General features: G+C 50.5%; 7 protein-coding genes across 7 annotated transcripts; 4 read left to right on the top strand and 3 right to left on the bottom strand.

Moving 5' to 3' along the window:
- Positions 1-336: 336 nt before the first annotated feature.
- Positions 337-1,915, top strand: ASPBRDRAFT_136332 (putative lectin family integral membrane protein; the record flags this gene model as incomplete). The annotated part of the gene is made up of 7 exons (XM_067618784.1): positions 337-428; positions 493-559; positions 618-688; positions 743-923; positions 971-1,165; positions 1,213-1,729; positions 1,788-1,915. 7 exons carry the CDS (start codon positions 337-339, stop codon positions 1,913-1,915), a joined length of 1,251 nt encoding a protein of 416 aa, XP_067474441.1.
- An 839-nt stretch (positions 1,916-2,754) lies between these two features.
- Positions 2,755-2,935, top strand: ASPBRDRAFT_48231 (uncharacterized protein; the record flags this gene model as incomplete). Its single annotated transcript, XM_067626048.1, has 1 exon — positions 2,755-2,935. A coding segment is annotated over one exon (181 nt), but the record flags the coding sequence as incomplete, so codon positions are not given.
- Positions 2,936-3,888: 953 nt separating this feature from the next.
- Positions 3,889-6,570, bottom strand: ASPBRDRAFT_200354 (putative PHD finger domain protein; the record flags this gene model as incomplete). The annotated part of the gene is made up of 3 exons (XM_067621423.1): positions 3,889-4,297; positions 4,359-5,138; positions 5,198-6,570. The coding sequence occupies 3 exons, from the start codon at positions 6,568-6,570 to the stop codon at positions 3,889-3,891; spliced, it is 2,562 nt and encodes an 853-aa protein (XP_067474439.1).
- Positions 6,571-8,886: 2,316 nt separating this feature from the next.
- ASPBRDRAFT_210969 (curved DNA-binding protein (42 kDa protein)) lies at positions 8,887-11,078 on the bottom strand (the record flags this gene model as incomplete). The annotated part of the gene is made up of 5 exons (XM_067621916.1): positions 8,887-9,541; positions 9,608-10,420; positions 10,495-10,599; positions 10,672-10,755; positions 11,051-11,078. 5 exons carry the CDS (start codon positions 11,076-11,078, stop codon positions 9,351-9,353), a joined length of 1,221 nt encoding a protein of 406 aa, XP_067474438.1. The 3' UTR covers positions 8,887-9,350.
- A 1,925-nt stretch (positions 11,079-13,003) lies between these two features.
- ASPBRDRAFT_136159 (uncharacterized protein) lies at positions 13,004-14,422 on the top strand (the record flags this gene model as incomplete). Its single annotated transcript, XM_067618768.1, has 4 exons — positions 13,004-13,286; positions 13,357-13,427; positions 13,482-13,864; positions 13,930-14,422. The coding sequence occupies 4 exons, from the start codon at positions 13,004-13,006 to the stop codon at positions 14,420-14,422; spliced, it is 1,230 nt and encodes a 409-aa protein (XP_067474437.1).
- Positions 14,423-16,746: 2,324 nt separating this feature from the next.
- Positions 16,747-17,643, top strand: ASPBRDRAFT_136490 (endonuclease/exonuclease/phosphatase family protein; the record flags this gene model as incomplete). The annotated part of the gene is made up of 1 exon (XM_067618801.1): positions 16,747-17,643. The coding sequence occupies one exon, from the start codon at positions 16,747-16,749 to the stop codon at positions 17,641-17,643; it is 897 nt and encodes a 298-aa protein (XP_067474436.1).
- A 62-nt stretch (positions 17,644-17,705) lies between these two features.
- Positions 17,706-18,588, bottom strand: ASPBRDRAFT_59179 (uncharacterized protein; the record flags this gene model as incomplete). Its single annotated transcript, XM_067628011.1, has 4 exons — positions 17,706-17,748; positions 17,826-18,377; positions 18,487-18,514; positions 18,546-18,588. The coding sequence occupies 4 exons, from the start codon at positions 18,586-18,588 to the stop codon at positions 17,706-17,708; spliced, it is 666 nt and encodes a 221-aa protein (XP_067474435.1).
- Positions 18,589-18,713: the final 125 nt, after the last annotated feature.

The following is an 18,713-nucleotide window of genomic DNA, read 5'->3' as shown; positions in this document are numbered from 1 at the left end:
CGTCATCTGGTCGACTTCTCCCCCGCAACTACTTCCATCGCCAGGGAAATCCGCCTCTGTGTGATCGCCATTGTGGTTGGGTGGACCACCTCGCGCGTTGTCTCCGCCTTGTTGAACCGGAGATCGTCGTCGGACCAGTAACAAGATACACCAAGCTTACTCGGAGCTTCAACTTGCTTCCTCTTATCTTGCTCTCCCACTTTCAATCCCTCTCTCTTTCTTACGCATTGTCAGTTTCTGCTGTGCTTTGGATCTATACTTAGCCCTTTTCCTCATCTTTGTTCGAATTAGTACTTGCATAACGTATTTGCGTGACGAGCCTCCGATTGCATAGACATGATGAAGATCACTGCTTCTCTCCTTTCTTTGGCTGTTGCTGCCACAGCTCAGTCAGTGATTGAAAGCTCTAGCTTTGGCTACGGCCAGACGTAAGTGTCACAGTCTTAAGCGGTCTTTACATGAGTCAGTCCCTGGTTTACTAACGTCGTTCAGGTTATCAACAAATGGCGGCGCCATCTCTGGGTGGCAGACTGGAGGAGAATCGCACTCTCCCGACATCGTATGCTGATTACTCCCATGATGAAGCATTAGACCATTGGTTACTAACCGCTCCGTAGCTTTCTAACAAGATTATCCTAACACCTCCTTACCCAGGCAACACAAGGGGATTTGCTTGGTCACAGACTCCGTAAGTCTTGCTGGGTTTGAGTCATTGTGGATTGATATTGACCCATCTGCATAGTGTATCGCAGTCGGAATGGACGGCAGAGTTTCAATTCCGGGCGACTGGTCCCGAAAGGGGTGGAGGTAACCTCCAGCTCTGGTATGCCAAGGACGGTAAAGACAGAATTGGCACTTCCAGCATCTATACCGTCAACCAGTTCGACGGATTCGCTTTGGTCATTGACAGCCATGGCGGAAGGGTAAGTCCGAAGTTACTATCTGGCGGCCAAAGCTAACTAATTGCCAGGGTGGAAGTGTGCGCGGGTTCCTCAACGATGGCACCACGGACTACAAGAGCCACAGAAGCGTTGATAGCTTGGCCTTTGGACACTGCGACTACCCTTACCGCAACCTTGGAAGGCCCTCTACCATCCGCCTAAAGCACACCAAGTCCGTCTTCGAGGTTACTGTCGATGACAAGCTGTGCTTTTCCACCGACAAGGTGCGTCCATCCAAGCCATATCTCCATCAACATCCTAACGTGAACAGGTCGCCCTCCCCACCGGCAACATCTTCGGTCTGACCGCAGCAACCCCCGAGAACCCTGACTCCTTCGAGGTCTTCAAGTTCGTTCTTCAATCCGCCGAGTCCGGAGCAGGCAGCACTGTGCCCGTCCAGCAGCAGAACACCAACCAGCAGCCCATTGCCGCTCAGCAACAGGCAGTCCCCCAACAGCAGCAGCAGGCACCCCCGGTCAACACCGGCTTCGAGCAGCAGTTCGCCGACCTGAGCAACCGCGTCCAGGGCATCAACCAAGCCACCGACAACATCATCCGCGAGCTGGGAAGCCAAGACACCAAGGCCGCCAACCGCCAGGTCGAGCTCCTCCAGAAACTCGCCAGCAAGGACCAGATCGCCAGCCTCGACGCCAGACTCCAGAAAATAGAACAGATGCTGCAGACCATCCAGCGTGACTTGGAGGGCAAGGACTACCACAGCCGCTTCAACCAGCTCCAGGAAACCTTGCGCTCGTCTCATCTGAGCTTGACCGAGAACCTCTTGGGAGGTAAGCACTCCCCCGTTCCCAAATCATCCAGATTGAGACTAACTCGCCTATTAACCAGTCATCACCTCCTCTGCCCCGCGTATGGGCTTCTTCATCTGCATGATCATCGCCTTCCAGGGTCTTCTTGCCGTGGCTTACATTGTCTACAAGCGTCGCCGCGCGAACATGCCTAAGAAGTTCCTCTAAGCTTCTTTTATCCCTCTTCCTCACCTGTATCCTCAATACACGGAATCCGATACCAACAACCTGATCTGAATCTCCCAGTCAGTCTGCGGTAACGAACGATATCACGAGAACCACGGTAGCGCCGTTGTACGGTGTTCCTTCTCTTCGTTATCTAAACAATCATCATGTGTAACTATCTTTATTCTATACTAGCTAAACGTTATGTTGTCGTCCGTTCCTTAACTACCCACTGGCCTTCTATACGTGTACATTTTACAATTACACTTGCTTGCTTGACTTTGAACTTGCTTTTTATTTCCAGTGCTGTGAAACGCAATTAGACGGTCCGGTCAAGGAGCTATCAAACGTTGATCCCCTTTTCATGCAACTTGTACTCTAATCCGATCCGTATACGACTTTTAGCTTCACGAGCAATGTGTAGATGTAGTATCCAGAAAAAATTAATTCTTGATTTAACCCTGCCTGCCCCCCATTGAAGCCAGCGCCCCCAACACCCTAAGCAAAAGGCACGCATACAATAGACCTATCTACCAAGTACAGTACCACTGACCGCCGGGAGAAGGGAAGGAAAGAAGGGAAGGAAGGACAGCAGGAATCTGCTACTAAGCCGACTTATCCGCGAGATAATCCCGTGGGTGCGGGTTTACCCGGTTATACGGAACCAGAACCTGAGGGGAAATACTTCGTAGTGCTACTGGTTACTACCGCACTTCTATATCGAGAGGGAGGGAGTGGATGCACGGCGATAAGTGTGGAATAGAATAGGATAGAACAGAAGTAATGCATTTCAGATTTGGCTATCTATCTGTCTGTTGGTAGACCGAGACGCACCACTATTCATGAATAAGGGATATATCCCTCTATTCATGATGATCCAAGGGGATATATCCCTCTTGGCCTGGTTGGTGTGGTGCGTCTCGGTCTACCAAACATTGTCTGAAAAGAACATGGAAGTGAAAGACTGGCCCAGCCTCCCCCGGATGGCCGGAAATGGCTGTTTGTTGGTTGGTAGACCGAGACGCACCACAATTCATGGTATGAGGGATATATCCCTCTATTCATGATGATCTGAGGGGATATATCCCTCTCAGTCTGGTTGGTGTGGTGCGTCTCGGTCTACCAACATTGTTCGAAACGAACATGGGAGTAGAAGGTGACCCTCTCCCCCGGATGGCCGGATGGGGGAGAGATGGGGGAGGCTGGGCCGGAAAACGGAAAAATGAAAGAGAAAAAAGAAAACACGAAATGAGAAATGAAAATGCCTCGCAGCTATAATAGCTGAGGCGTTTATGCAACATCCAATCAATATGCTGACATGCCTCGCTCTCTGTATGCGCCGAACGTTCGATAAGCCAAAAGAAAAAAAAAAAACATGACCATCTAATATGAAAATCGCAGGAAACCGACGCCGAACTTCCCTAAAATACCTCGGGTGATTCCTGCCAACCAACCAATGCACCGCGCCAACCGAAACATGAACGACAATAAAAATAGTATGATAACCAAGGTCATAGCATGGCGTAATAATATTGAAGGCTGAAATGTTGGAATCGTTGTAAAGCATGCGCCGACTTAGTCTGGCGCAATGACACTGACAAGGCGAATTATCGCAAATATGGGACAATTGAACGTGTCTCGGTGCGGAGACACCATGTGTGTTTTTCGTCTATGCACAGAGGACCATCTTGTTGGCCTGATGTTCCTTTTCTTTTCTTCGTCTTTTTGTCGCTTTTTCTCGATGTGGATTTTTTTTCCCTCTTATTTTTCAATATATTTTTCCGGTTGTTTCATTTCTTTTTCTGATTTTTGGTTTGTCTATTAAGAACAGCATGACTATTCTCGACGGCATGTCGCTGTGATTAGCAACGTGATAGGCGTCAATTCAATGGTCCTTTGTTGAGTATCGACAGCAAGTATTTATCGATGATGGTTTTTGACCGTAGCGATAATTTGGTCAGTCGAACGTCGACAGACTAAGTGCTGGCTGGCTGAGGCCCCTCCGACTGAGCATTCAGCACCTCAATGCGTTGTTCAATTAGATTTTGTAGAGCACGAAGAGATGCAATCTCTGTGTTGGCTGAGGGAAGACCACGCGGAGCGTTTGCCTTGAGCTGGTCGATAAGCAAATTGATCTTTCCATCTTCAGCCCCTTGCCTAGTTTGTCCGTTGCCCTGTGCGAATGAGATCAAGTTCGCGGCTGCTTCCCGTTCAGCAACAGTGCGTGAGTTGAAGATCGCAGCCGTTGTGTCCTCTTCCGGGAAAGCAGGCTTTTGGGACGAGTAAAATGCATTGGCCTTGGCCAGGAGCTTGTCAAACTCCGCGGTGGCATAGTCGAAATATCTGTCCGCGGCTTCTTTCATCATCTTGTACTCTTCATTTTCCCTTCTCCAGAAGTCAGACAAGTCAGAGATATAACCAGTTGTTAGGCCAGGGGTCAACTCACCTCTTTACTCGATGGATGAAGTCCATTTTGAGACCACGCTCTGATACACGGTACATGATCCCTTCTTCCTCCTGTTCCTCCATTCTCTCAACTTCGTCCTCATCTGGAAGGACTTCGACGTCGATCATTCGGGGTCGTTTCGGACGACGAATACGCTTGACTACATCGTAGCCCTCCTCATCCTGAACGTAAAATTTCAAATCGTGCCAGACGTGGTTGGGACACATCCAACTGTGATGCCTACGATCACTGCCTCCTTTCTGGATGGGAGGTAGGGGTAAAGGCGGGTCGACACAATCCATGTGGAAAGCACAGGGGCAATAGTCGCATTGAATGACGGGTCGACGGCCGTTACTCGTGTGACCGCAAGCCGCGCAGAGAATCACATTGCCTTTGGCATCCTGTGTTCGTAGCAGGTGCGGATCATCATATCGGCCATGCCGGGCCCCTCGACGGGGGTAGAGCTTGGGACGTGGCACGATCTCCTCGTACTTTCCCTCGTCCCCCGTAGTTACACCGGTGAAGTAATCGCGGAGTCTATCGGGTAGGAGGAAGTCTTTCTCTTGAGTGTTGTCCAGAGCACCTAGTAAAGACGACATAGGCTTTGACAACGAGCACTTCGGGCAAAACCAATCTCCCTCTGGGGGGTTTGCCGGGTCCAAGGGCGGGTTAAGACAGGAGAAATGAAAAGAATTCGGGCAGCCATCGCAACATAACAGCTGGCCGCTTCCGTTACAATTGTGACAAAAGTCGTTATTTTCTTGGCGTTCGTTGTCGCTTCTGCCAGCATGTTAGCAATCAGGGGAGGAAAATAAGTGGTCGGGGCAAGGAGAACTTACGTCAGGGTAGGTGTCAGTCGTCGATTGTCACCGGCATCACTGCTGGCTGGAGTCTCAGACCGCTGTCTGCTACTCACACCAGCTCCCAATGATGCTGGTCGAGATCTACTGGCTGCAGTGGGGACGGAAGATGGCACATTAGACTGCTGTGGGTCAGAGGCCAAGGAGGAACGCATCTGACTTTCTATTGCGACGATGTTCGGGAGAGGCTTCTGCAGGCGTGTACGCTTGATCCGCGCAGCCTCCTCGGGGTTTGGTTCATCCTCCAATGCATGCTTCTGTGGGTGAGCAGAAGCAGCACTACTAGGCGGGGCGGCTGACTGGCGACTTTCGGGCTCCTTCTCCTTTGCCGAAGGTGCACCCCCTTTAGCCGGTTTACCCCTGGCGCGAGCACGGGAAGTTGCCGCTCCAGGAGCCATGCCCGGGGCAAAAGTCTCAGCATCAAGGGAAACCGCTGAAGAGAGAGAGGAAATGCTGCTGGCCGACCGGGGGCGAGCCAAGACCGGTGCCGTGGCAAAATCCTCGTCGGCTTCCGCCTGAACCTCTTTCCATGCAGCGCGCATCACACTCTGGAAAGCCGAGCGCTCCCGCGGGCCGGGATTCTCCTGGCAGATGCCGTCGAGGATAGAAAGCGCAAAAGGGTCTTTGTTGCACGTCTCCCACAATCTGATGAGGCCGCGTGAGACAGGGCGATTGTTTGTCTCAAGCGCCAGTCGGAGAGCTTTTTCGACCGCAATCTTAATGCGTTCAACGTCTACTTCTGTCGATGTAGGGACAGGCAGTGACATGAAGGCAGACATGTCCGGTGATGCCTTAGACTTTGTAGTTAGGTGGTCGTCCATGGGTTCCTCCGCGGGCGTTAAAGGGGTTTGAGGCTTGTCATCACTCTCGCCGTTCGGTGTGACCCGTGACCCTTTTTTCGCAGAGATATTATGAACACTGGGCTTAATAGGTGCCAGTCCAGCCTTGCGCAAGTCGGCAGCCGACGGCATGGTTCCCAGTGGGCGCATACTGGAGAGAACGGGGTTCGCGTGATGAGACACTTGACACCATGGCGTGTCTGCGAAACTGGGCTCAGGCACTCTCAACGGAGGCTCAACCCATCCGGTACTGCTTTCATAAAGGTTTGAATCACTCAGAGTATCTGAAACCTCGTTCCTAGATTGTTCCAAACGCGATTGAGTACGAGACGGCGGGTCCTGAAGAGGATCGGTGGCCACGCGACTGTTCCAGCCAGTGCGGCGTTGTTTGCGAGGCCTCGTCGAATCGGTGAGCGAGGAAGCAGTGCTTGCGGTGGTTGGCGCGCCAAGTGGAGTGGAGGGACGAGAGTTATTCGACCAGGCGTGGGACGACGAACGGAGATTCGGAGCCATTGCGGTAGACAGGGCTCGCAAGTTGCACCGGCTACAGAGCCAGGGTTAGCCTGCGGAAACAGAAAATTGCGACAAGACAAATTGATTGAAACGGAGATTACTTACTAGTAAGTAGATTCCAAGCGAACACCGAGCGTGCCCAGCGTGGCTGGTTGGAATCGAGGCCAGCCCGCGCGCTGTCTGCGGGTTGATGGAAGGAAGAAAGGTTGCGGAGTTGAAGTGCCGGAAGTTTTCGAGTCCCAATCAGGCCTCCTCTAGGGGGTTGGCCGCGGAGCTCACTCAACCACGAAATTACCAAGCACCCTCGAAACTAAAGTTCATGTACATTAGTTTCTTGAAATTGGATTTCGTGTTGCATGGAGCATAAGACGTATTGTCTTCATTTCTTGGAGTGGGGTGCTTACAAGAGTGGCCCTGATGTCGCGTCAAGGGGCTGCGAGATAGGACTGTAACAAGAGCGAACACAACTCAATAAATACTGCTTAAGTGTAGTTCTTGACACAAGCTGTAATAGGACAGATGATGTGTAGAAAATGCAACGTAGAACGCTGAATTAATTCAGAAAGTTTGTAGGACCTGGGACTGGGTCAGCCGTTCAACATCCAGAAGCTTCCTAATCCCAAGTCTGATGCCCAACACACACGGACAAGATGACAGCAGTTTGATAGGATGGATTTCGTGCAGTGCTTGAGACACACACAAAAAGCAACTGGCATAAAAAGGTAAAAGCACGAGCACCGACTTGACCCGTAGGAATAAGCCAGGCCAAGGGGAAGGAGAACGCACGCGTGAAACACAGCTTCAGTACCAAAATAAACTTACCAAGTACAACAAAGTCGACTAGAGAATCTTGAAGCAGGTATCTCTGCTGTAGTCGATGCAAAGATGAAGTACTTGAAGGAAGAAGACACGATATTTGTGCCGATGTAGATGCCAAAGAAGGGAATTACTGTATTCGGAGACGACAAACAATCTGGTGAAGCGTCCGAACTCACAAGCAAAGCAAACCCTCTCTAGAGGCAGAAAAATGAAGAAGATGATGGTCAAAAGGAAGATGATGTAGGTGAAAGACGGGGAAAGGATGGAGTAGAAAGTTTGGAGGGAAACAAGGAAGCAAGAAGAGCAGTCAGTGTCTGGAAACTCAGAAGAAAGGTCAAGTTCGCAACCGAGGATTCTGCGGTGTGTTATACACAACACGTCTTGTGTTCTATGCAGAAGGCTCGTGGCTGATTACTCTGCGAAGGTTCCAGTATCAGACTGATGAGTAGGAGGGGTTGACGATGCGGAAGAGTAAGGAAACAAGATTCTTGAACGTGTGGTTCAGACAGTATGTTGAGCTACACGTGTAGAAGAAAGAAAAGTCAAGAATGAGAAGAGAAGAGGAATGGGAGGGGGGAAAGGGAGTAGTTAAGAGAGATCTGTTGTGGCTGGGGGTGTTTGGGGAAGGTGAAGCAAAGTGAGTGAATGATACTCCGATGTCACTGTGAGCAACTTTGCAGCCGCGGGAAAAGAAGGGTACGCCGCTGCTGCAAGTACTCAAGAAAAGTAGAACGCGATTGTTTCCCCTGCAAGTAAAACAGCAAACCGTCCGGAGATGATAAAACCCGGCAGGAGAACTTGGGGTTGGAGGTGGAAAGGGGGAAGACACAGGGAAGGGAGAGGATGGAAGAGGAAGAAGGATTGGGGGGAGCCAGACGGAGGTCAGTTGGCCCACTCCATCCACCTCCATGTCCTCTCAACACCAAACTGCCCAACACACCTCTGAACTGCTCTCAGTGAATGGCCCCAGATAGGCTGAGCCAGTATTCCTACTCACAGTCACCTTTCAGGATAGACAGCCGGTCCTCCTTCACTCCGTGCATCCCGTCCCAAGCCATCATCATACTGACTGGATTCACTACAGGTACATGGCCATATTGCTAAACTCTACTGTTCAGCAGAACAAATGGTCTACTTGGAAGAGAAACTTCCAGATCCAGGCTTAATGCCACTAACAAAGGGAACTACTAGAAGTTGCCTTCCCTCAAGCCTTTGTTGGGGGTGGGGTGGCGGCAACGGCTGGGCAAGCAACCTGCCTCTTCAACATGAGTCTCCTGAGAGATATCACGTTCCAGTAAAGCACTCGAAAGATGTAATCTGATGTTTGATGGACTGGAGCAGCTCATCTGGGGCGAAATGGTTCTCTCAAGAGGCCATGTGGAAGGGCCCGGGTTCTGCTGACCTCACCCGCAAATGGAGTCCGAGCAGATCATCATAAATGCTAATCTTATTGACTGCATATCACAGTGAACCAAAATGAACATAATCCAGGAATACCTGCCTTTGTGTATGAATGTGGGAAAGGTAGACGCTTGACGTGCAAGGTAGGCGGCAAATTCCGGACCGGCGGAGACAGGCCGGATAGATCTAGTAATGTTGATCGAAAGCAATGAGAATATTCTGCCTCAAACTTTTTTTTTGCTCCTTTTTATTCAAGCATTTACAGATCTCGTCTTCTGAACTTCTGAACTAGTTATGTGACAAACAGGTTTTGTAATAGGGTATTATGGGAGACCTAGGTCTCCCACATGGCTCATCTTTCGCACGGATTTCCCCCATCCCTCATCATCTGCAGAACTCCCTGGATGCAACTCCAAAAAGGATCGTTGTAAATGGCGCGCATCGCCAATGCTTCGGTATGACGAAGAATGTTTCCCTGCAAAGAAATCATAGGCTTTCATTTGAGCCAAACCAATACACCCACGGATGCGGCAGATGTGACGCCCAGGTCAGACGATGATTTACTCGTCAGCCTTCTTGGCGGCGGTCTTCTTCTTGTTGTTCTTGTTCTTCTTGGAGCCGGTGGATCTGGCCAAGGGACGCTCAAGGATCTTAAGGATCTCCTCGTCCTCGATCTTCTTGTCCGTCTGGAACTTGGAGAGATCGGGGGTGGTGGGAGCAGCAAGACGGGTGATGCCGTTCTTGGTGATGGCTAAAGTCATGTTAGAAAGAGATTCTTCTGTGATAGTCGTAGATTACTCGGAAAGGCAACACTTACCAAGAGTGGTCAAGACGCGGGAAACCGGAGCATTGTCGGCATCACCAGCGGGCTCGTACTGTCTCAGGACGCCACCACGGACACACTCAACAACACCAACCTTGGCAGACTTCTCATCATCCAGCTGGCGCAAGCTGAAGGGGAACTGGCCAAACTTCTTGACGATCTCAGACAGGGTCTGTCTGGAGCTAGGGCGCTTGAGGCCGTAGGTGGTGGTGGTACGGCGGTGCAGAGTGGCACGGTGAGGGAGAGTCTTGACCTTTCCGGATCCGAGAGACAGACCAAGCTCAACACCCCAGACCTCACCAACCTCGGGGACACCCTCGCCCTTCACACCAGCGCCGGGCGAGAGAATGATCTTCTTCTCGCCTTCAATCTCGTTGCGGCCAAACAGCCAGCTGGTGGTGTTCTCAACAACGTTGCAGTCGTAGGCCTTGGCAACCTTCTCGATCAACTGGGTGATCTGAGCCTGGGTGGGAGGCTTCTGGGCAGCGGCCTTCTGCTTCTCCTCATCAGTTCCGCTGGCGAGGAGACCGGGGGGAACCATCAGTCTCAGGAGAAGCTCATTGGCGTAGTGAGTAGCGTGGATCAGGTCAGCCTCGCGGCCGGTGACCACATCGGCGGACGAGTTGCTGTCGGCGACAACAACCATGTCGCAAACGATGGTTCCGAAGCCATCGATCTGGGCACCAAGCTGGATCTTGATGATCTCACCGGCCTTCAAGGTGGTCTCGGCCTCCTGAGTGTCGGACACCAGGGGAGTGTAGGGAGTCACATAGGAGCTGGGAGAGACAGTGGTCGGGTGAGCGATACCTTTCCCAGGCGCATCACGTTAACTCGGCTGATCTGACAAGTACTTCTCCGGGCGAACAGAGACAACAACATACCCTTCTGGATCTTCTTGCCCTTGTAGACCTTGGCAACCTCCTCCTCGAGGAGCTGGTCACCCTTCTGGCAAAGCTCAACGATCTTGCTGCCCTCAACACACCATCCTAGTAAATGAAATTAGAATCCCGCAGCCCTAGACAACAAGGCGCAGACGCCCACATCGAGGAATCACACACCTGCAACAGCTTCGAGAACCTTCTGGGAGATCTGAGCAGCAGTCTTGTACTTCGTCAAGGTGTCGGGGTTGTTGAGGGTGTAGTCTAGAAACGGGACCGAGGCCGGGTCAGTTAGGGTGCGGAGCGAACAGGCATGCTACAGCCGTAGATTGTAGGATCATTTGGTTGGAAGAAGATATTGACGGGCATTTCAGAACGGGGTAATAGAAGAAAGAGGGGAGGTTGCGATTATCCTCTCAAGCTCCTCCGCTGCTCAAAGTCGTCGCCAAACCTAAGCCGAACCATGACGACGAAAGCAAGCGGGAACCCACAAACGCCGGAGCTTTTTTCAAATTGGAGGGGACCAAGAGGGGTAGCTGGACATGGCATGAGCACTTACCAACCTCGGGGGCCTGAGTCTCAGCCATTGTGTATCGATAGGGGAATCCTCGCGCAACTGCGAGGAAGAATTACAGATGAGGGTATCTGGGGGAGCAGTAGTTCTAGCACAGCAGTAGAGAGAAGAGGAAAATGGACTCTTGCTGGAGAGCTGGAGAACCTTAGTAGGATGGAGTCGTGTGCACCGCGCTGTAATTACGATCATTACGCTCGGGGCGGGGGCTTCGGCCTGGATTTTTGCTGCGTTGTCGGTGGGGTTCTCTTCCCGTTCCGAGTAGGGCTCGGTATCTTCGTTGTTTTGTTGTTACGCTCCGCTTTGTGCAGCTGACCGCCTACCATCTCTTCTTCCTCTTTTCAGTTAGTGACCAAAGGCGATTCGTTCGTTGCCTTGCTTACCCTTTGACGCCCAACTCGCTCTTCAGGAGCTCTTTCGCGTTATTCTCCTGTCTTTTGGCAATCAATGGGGATGACCTACGCTTTAACACGCAGAGCCCTTCAGCAATCATTTTTCGAGCGTCGGAAGATCAGAGAGTGACGTTATTGCGTTGACCGGCGTACAACTTCTCTTGATCGTTCCCACAAGAACGCCCATGTCATACCAAAGTAGATGCAAGTTCCTAATTGTCTAGTATGACATCACACCTCAGGTCTCACTCGCCACAAGTTGTGCTCATCATGACCGCCTGCAAACCGATCGCCTGCGAGATCTTCAAACTAATCCGTAGCTACAGAGTAGTACACAGTAGGACAAAACCTCCTTGGCATGAGTAGATGACACGAACCGGACTGCGGAGGTTTCGTCGGATCGCAGGTTCGGGCCTCTGTCACACTTGGATTATGCCCTTGACGCTACAGCACGTGAGATGTGCAAGGTTCAGAGGGGTGTCTGGAAATGCAGTCAAAAAATAGTAACTTGGGATGCTCTGGATGGCTGAGCGCGCTAAACGATCGCTGTGTGTAAATCCAGCGAAGCCAAGACCACGATAGAACAACACCACTAACGTCAACATTGTTCCTTTCTCTGCATAGTACTTAAATCTCAAACGATTCTTATTTATGCAAGTCTTTTTCCCCAGCATGGGAAAAGTTGCGTGGCTGACTGTCTATACTCCACGTAAGCCCAGACGGAATCGTTGGCTGGCACATGGCTTGTTTGACTGGGCAAAAAGTACGCAAGTCACGGCTTGTGCACGCTGTCCGAAAATTTTCAACTTTGTCCATAATTTCGATAATATAAACCGAGAGATGGTGCTTAGACCATGGACGTGCCCGGGGAAAATTGCGAAGGATTGAATGAATGCTGTAGGAGAGCCTCGCCATGTGATAATGCTGATCTTTTGACTATCTTGTCAAGTCTCCTGTCTTCGGGCCATCCCACTAGTTACAACTATCCCGCCAAGCCATCCCACGCGATGACTCTGTTGACTGTTCTGCTTAGATCAGACCGTGGTAAATCATGAACTAATAAGCACAAGCACATGGTATAGAACAAATAGAACCCTGCAGGGCAATGGACATACCCAGTCATCTATGCAGCAATAATAAGACACGGTGAAGTGTTTAGGACTGTCACTGCCTCATGGCCCGCTAACGTGCATCCACTGGGCTTCATGGCGATTGATCAATGGCTTCCTCCCAGCCTACCCGAACCTGCAGGATTTGGCCCCCCCGCCCATGTGTGACCACCACATGGATGTCCTGCAGATTTTCGGGGCTCACCTTCTCTCTGACGGGCCCTTTGAACCGCCCCAGCGTTGAGTTTGCGGAAAAGTTTGGGGGCGAAGACCTAATCGACAATGCGTTCTGACATGGAGCGATGTTACGGTCTTATTATATACGCCCCTCTCCTCGTCAGACAAGCGCTTGTCCATGAAAGGCTTCACAATCTCGGCCTTCCGATGTGTCACCCTTTCCTTGGTGTAAGTGGGTTTTATCAGTGCCCACAGCAGACATCATGAGCTCGATTACAGACGCAATGGAAAAGCGCACAGAGCTATCTCATGACGGAAGGGATGTAGCCATCACCATGGCTGTGTGCCTTTTCCTGGCAACCCTTACCACGGGACTCCGATTTTGGTTGTCAAGAAGACGGCGCCCGATGTTTTCCACGCCAGAATCCATGATACTCGCTTCCTTGGTTAGTCCCTCTGACATACTTATCATCGTCCTTCTAGCTGGATATCTGATGGGAAAAATGCAGTTCATATTTTACTCCTACGCCGTGGCGACCTACTTGAGTATGTTCTTTACTACTACCCCCAGTATACAGCTTGTTGGATTCTAACGGATGTCGCGTTGGCTTACTAGTTCTGACAATCGGGCACGGTGGCTACCCAACGTCTCAGACACAGAGCTGGCGGCTTACTTTAACCCTCAAGGTATGTGTGTGTCCAATAGACGGCCAGCATTTCATTGCTAACGAATACATACAGTGTGTCTACTATCTTCGGTTGGCTTACGCCACAGGCCTGGGCTTGGTGAAATGCAGTGTCTTAATGGCCCTGTTCCGATCCCTCGCGGCTTCATCCAAAGCCGCTCGACATGCGATCTTGATCATCATGGCGGTCTGCATATCCTGGAGCCTTATGGCTACCCTCATAAGCCTCTTGAACTGTCGACCATTGGGCTACAACTGGAACTTGCAACGCTCCGAAGGACACTGCATGGATCGAAATGCTGCCTTTGTGGCAGTGAGCATCATTGACGTTGTGACAAATGCCGCTATTCTGGTGTTGCCGCTGCCTCGAGTCCTGAGGACAAAGATTACACGACCGGAGAAGCTAGTCATGACCAGTGTTCTGGGTTTGGGATTATTGTAAGTCATCCGATACTATCGCTGGTAAACAAACAGAGCCGACATTAACATACGTTTCCGAGCAGTGTTGTTGCCATTACCGCGGTCCGTACAGTTGCCATTGCCAGAACGGACTATTCTACTGTTCCTGATAAAAGCAAGATGATCATCATCTGGACAACGGCGGAGTGGACAGCGGCGGTCATCATAGCCAATTCTCTTGTACTGTGGCCTTTGCTTGACTGGCTCGCTCCTTTCCACTCTATGGAGAATGGCCCGTACGAACGATCGGCATACAACCATTCGTGTCACTTGCTCAAGCGCTTACAACCATCGAATTTGCTTGAGTGCACTCAGACCTTGACATCAAAGACTGCCGCCACAGAGACAGGCTCAGTCCACTCATCTCGATCCATTATCCGAGGGTTTGGGGCCAATTGGACCGAAGCAATAGGGCAAGCACAACAGCCAGATCCTTTTCTATCACTAGAGCCAGGCGCAGTGCGAGTGCAGACTGAATGGTCGGTTGAACGGTCGTCAGTGGGCAGACTGGATCGAATAAGGTCGGGAAGAAGATAGTTAATAGCTTGAATGACAATGACAATGAAACGTTGTAGCATCCTCACCCAAATTGAGATCAACTTCCTAATTTCACCTCCCATACGACATCCTGTACTGCCAACTAGAGAGACTAGTATGTTTCCGCTTGGGCTGAAACAAGAGTGACATTCCTTTCATCATACACGTTCCGCCCCTCAACCAATCATCCACCAACAAGCTAAAATCTGACTTACATGCGACTTCCCGTGGTAGTATAGTCTGATTGGGGACTTTTTCTTTCGCAGCCTTGTCATGCACTGCCTCGTGTATTCCTTCCTTCGGCGCACCTTGCCCCCCTCCTACAACGTACAGGGTTAATACGGGGACATTAGACAAGGGTGCGCGCTCAGCGCATGCTCATCTTCTCACCGGTCATTGAATCGGGTCAAGATGGAGCCCCGGCGGCCTTATTCGACGGCAGCAAATGCCTTTTGAGACTCCAAGTAAGCTGCATTTAGTTCTGAGTCCATCGACACTTAGATTATATTTCTTGGTACTTTTTTCCAGAAAATCTTTGAGCAGGCTGAGGCGGGGTATTCACAACAATACAGCCCCGATCTCTGCAGAATGCAGACATGACTGTGCGACCGACTTCTAACTACTCCGTATACCCGTCAGCATCCCCAGGTATAATTTCCCATTTTATACCCCACCGTGTTCAAGGCCCCCTAATCTAAATCACCCCCTGTGGATATCAATATTGCTGCTGGCTGTGTCCTAGCCTCGCGGTTGAAGCAATACAATTCCTCTTTGTCGATCTTGCTCGTCGAAGTTGGGTCCGGTCCCATCGACCACCCTCTCCTACTAGATTAAAGTAAGGCCACTCAATTGCGTGGAGTGGAGCTTGATTGGGCATACGAGACAATACCGCAGGAAACCCCTCATTATCGCGTACTCTCAATCATGCTGGGAACGCTCTGGCTGGTAGTATCTCAATTAACGGCGATGAGCCTTAGCAAGTATACCCGGGGATCCGAGCTTCGAGGTGGCTATGCTGGACTTGTGGTGATACAGTTCAGAGCTAATGATTCTACATGGCGCGATTAGGCGAATAGATGCGAGGTACAAAAGAAGATTACAACATCTGGGTCAGCTGAATCGGCGACTCTAGAGGGCTACCAATGTCTCCTGCCATATTTCCGGAGTTTGAGCATCACTTTAATTCTTCTGGTGGCCCCGAAATACATGGCTTTGAGGACCCTACTCTCGCAATAGACGATACACATCCACGACCGGCATTTGTGTACGCGTTGTCTGAAAAAGCTGCAGATATCGTCTCGGGCACACGTGGTGTCTCATAAATGCTATTGACACATGGGAGTCGCGTGCTACTAGTGGACAGAGTCGTAACTTTGATTCAATATATACAAGTAGTACTATTCAGGCTCACTTTTTTATATTAATACTATAGGGACCCGCGAAGGTACGCGAAGAGGGCAATACAACACATGGCGAGTGATTCAAGAAAAGATTTGGTACAATCATGAAAAGTTATTGATAGTTCTTTATGGTCATAGATAGGTATTCATCCTACTTTCTAATTTGCATTTGCTAGCTAGTATTACTTGTTATGATATGTCAGATTAGCAGTATATATATATATATATCTTTGAAACTACTATCAGTAGTAACAATCCACAGATGTGGACACACGATGAATTCTCTAGATACTAATTACTCATTTCATTGCTACGGGCTTAGATATGTAGTACTAGTGTAATATGATGAAAATATATTGAATACATAACTAGTATAGAAGTTGGCACTGAAACGCGAGTCAGGAATGCTAATTCGAAGACAGTATTATCTTTCCCAAAAGATAGAGACAAAGATCGAATAGTGCGACACCAACTTACCTTAGACTAGACCATTATCAATGTCCGATGTGTCGGTAAAGTCGGCCTCTCCGCTCATGGGAAGCCGTGGCGGAAATGGCCCTGTAGCAGACGACATGTCCTTTCATTTATGGATAGGAAGCCGCAGCGAAGAATGCCCCGATCGAGGGAAACATCCCCAAAACATGTCTTGTTCACATGGCAGACACCTAAACGTAACTTATTTCATTAGCCTTGTGTATCCTAAGAAGTAGTACCTACAGGTTTCAACTGATGTTACATGAGACCATGCATGTCTGGTCCAATCACAAGATCATCGGAGGCGACCTCACCCCCTCACCTTTTCAATACTTAATCCAACTTCGATTCAGTTCTTCTATTACTCCCATCTACTGAAAATTCGATCATCGGATAGCCATTTCTTGATCACTAGAGTTTTCTACTGAATTTAGTGACCTTTATTCCACCATGAGGGTTGCGACACAGCTTCCCCTTCGCATCCTTACACACAACATCCGATATGCTACCTCCTCACCTTTCCAAGGCGAGCGCCCCTGGGCAGACAGAGTACAGCTCCTCTTGAACGAGCTGCAGTACAACACACGCCATTTAGAAGGTTTTATATGTCTACAGGAAGTCCTACACAACCAACTAGTTGACATCCTCACTGGACTCAATGCTTCCAAGCAGGACAAAACGTGGGACTACATCGGCGTGGGACGAGATGACGGCTGCAAAGCAGGCGAATATTCGCCTATCCTTTTCCAGCCTTCAATCTGGCAGCTACGACACTACGAGACTGTCTGGTTGTCCGAGACGCCTGATATTCCGTCCAAGAGCTGGGATGCTGCGTCGATCCGCATTGTGACCATCGGTGTCTTCACCCACCGCGCCAGTCGCAAGACGATCTTGGCGATGAATACCCATCTGGATGATCAAGGGTCTCGGTCCCGGCTAGAAGCAGCCCATATAATCCTGCGCAAGTTGCAGGAGTATCGATCAGGGAAGGCCTTTGGCCATATCATCTCGGGGGTGTTCCTGACAGGGGACTTCAATAGCCAAGAAGACCAGGAGGCATATACGGTCCTGACGGCACCGGAGTCACCTCTAGCAGACGCAGCGAAGTTGGTGAATCCCCATGAGCATTACGGAAACCACAAAACATGGACGGGGTTCGGACATGAAGGGCAGGATCCGACGCGCATTGACTACATACTGCTCGAGTCAACGGCAGACAAGGTTCTCAGCCATGGTCGTCAGCCATGGGCAGTGGAGGGGTATGCAGTATTGGCGAACCGATTCGACGATGAGGTCTTTAACTCGGACCATCGGGCGGTGGTCATCGATGTGATGTTATGCGACTAGTCACTAGTGTCAAGGGCCCCATCGACTGGGGTTTTTGGTTCCCCAGGATCTTCGAATGTCTCCTATACTGCTGTAGGGATAGAAAGACGCGCATACTTAGATGGACTTGAGGGAGATCAGCCAGAAGTGGAAAGGAATGAATGATACGCATCCGTACCGATCCGGAGACCCGGTCAATCCACCGTTCAGACGGCTCGGTGACGCCAAGGACCGGCAATGACGCTCTAGTGTCCCTCATTTTACTCAGAAGGGAATGGCGTGGTGTCACCTGATGTCCCGATGTGGGATAGCGAGCGGACACGCGCTCCTTACCATACGAGACAGCGGACGGTATTACCACAGGCATACAGTATCCAGTGTAAGGAAGGTTGCGATCGGACCAGAAGGCAGAGCAGTAGGAGAATGGACCTGGAATGGCTTCATGAGAGTCCCTAAAAGCCTGCGAACCAGTTGCTGATGGCAGGAGATTCTCCTGGTGCTGCTGGCACCAGCCCGACACCCCCTTTCCCCTAGCCATTCTGCCCTCACACAACGGAACCCGAGCAGACCAGACTTGTAACGGGCCGGGCAGCGCAGAAGAGCGCCTGTTACTCTCAGTTCGACCTTTTTCTCGCGCTCGTTTCCCCTTCTTCCTCCTCTTTCCTTCTCCTTTCCCTCCCGCCGCAAAGAAAAAGCCCGCCAAAAAAGCCACTACTAAGAAGTCGGGGGGAAAACCACCCAAACCACCCCACGTTCTTGTGCGATCCAACGATTGGACCGCGTCTAACATCTTATCTGGAGATCGAATCAGGGGAGCTCGGGACCAGAAATTAAAGAATCTGGAGCTGGAGGTTGATCGAATACCGGCCAGATCCCCCCGGAGCGACGTCAGCTGATTAGCCGTTTCTCGTCCGTTTCCTCACTTGTGAAGGCAAAAGAAAGACCCAGACCGGCACGCAGACCCATCCACATCTGCCTTCGTCTTGCCCTGGAACCAGCCATCCCGAGTCGCCCTGCTCGGATTACGGATATTATTGTCCCTTCCTTCTTGGTTAGTATCATTTTTTGTTGATTTGTCGCGTTTTCTTTAT

Source organism: Aspergillus brasiliensis (genome assembly GCF_001889945.1).
Source record: "Aspergillus brasiliensis CBS 101740 unplaced genomic scaffold ASPBRscaffold_17, whole genome shotgun sequence".
Lineage (NCBI taxonomy): Eukaryota > Fungi > Ascomycota > Eurotiomycetes > Eurotiales > Aspergillaceae > Aspergillus > Aspergillus brasiliensis.
Note: the sequence above shows the minus strand (reverse complement) of the source record. Positions and strands in the feature narration are given on the sequence as shown.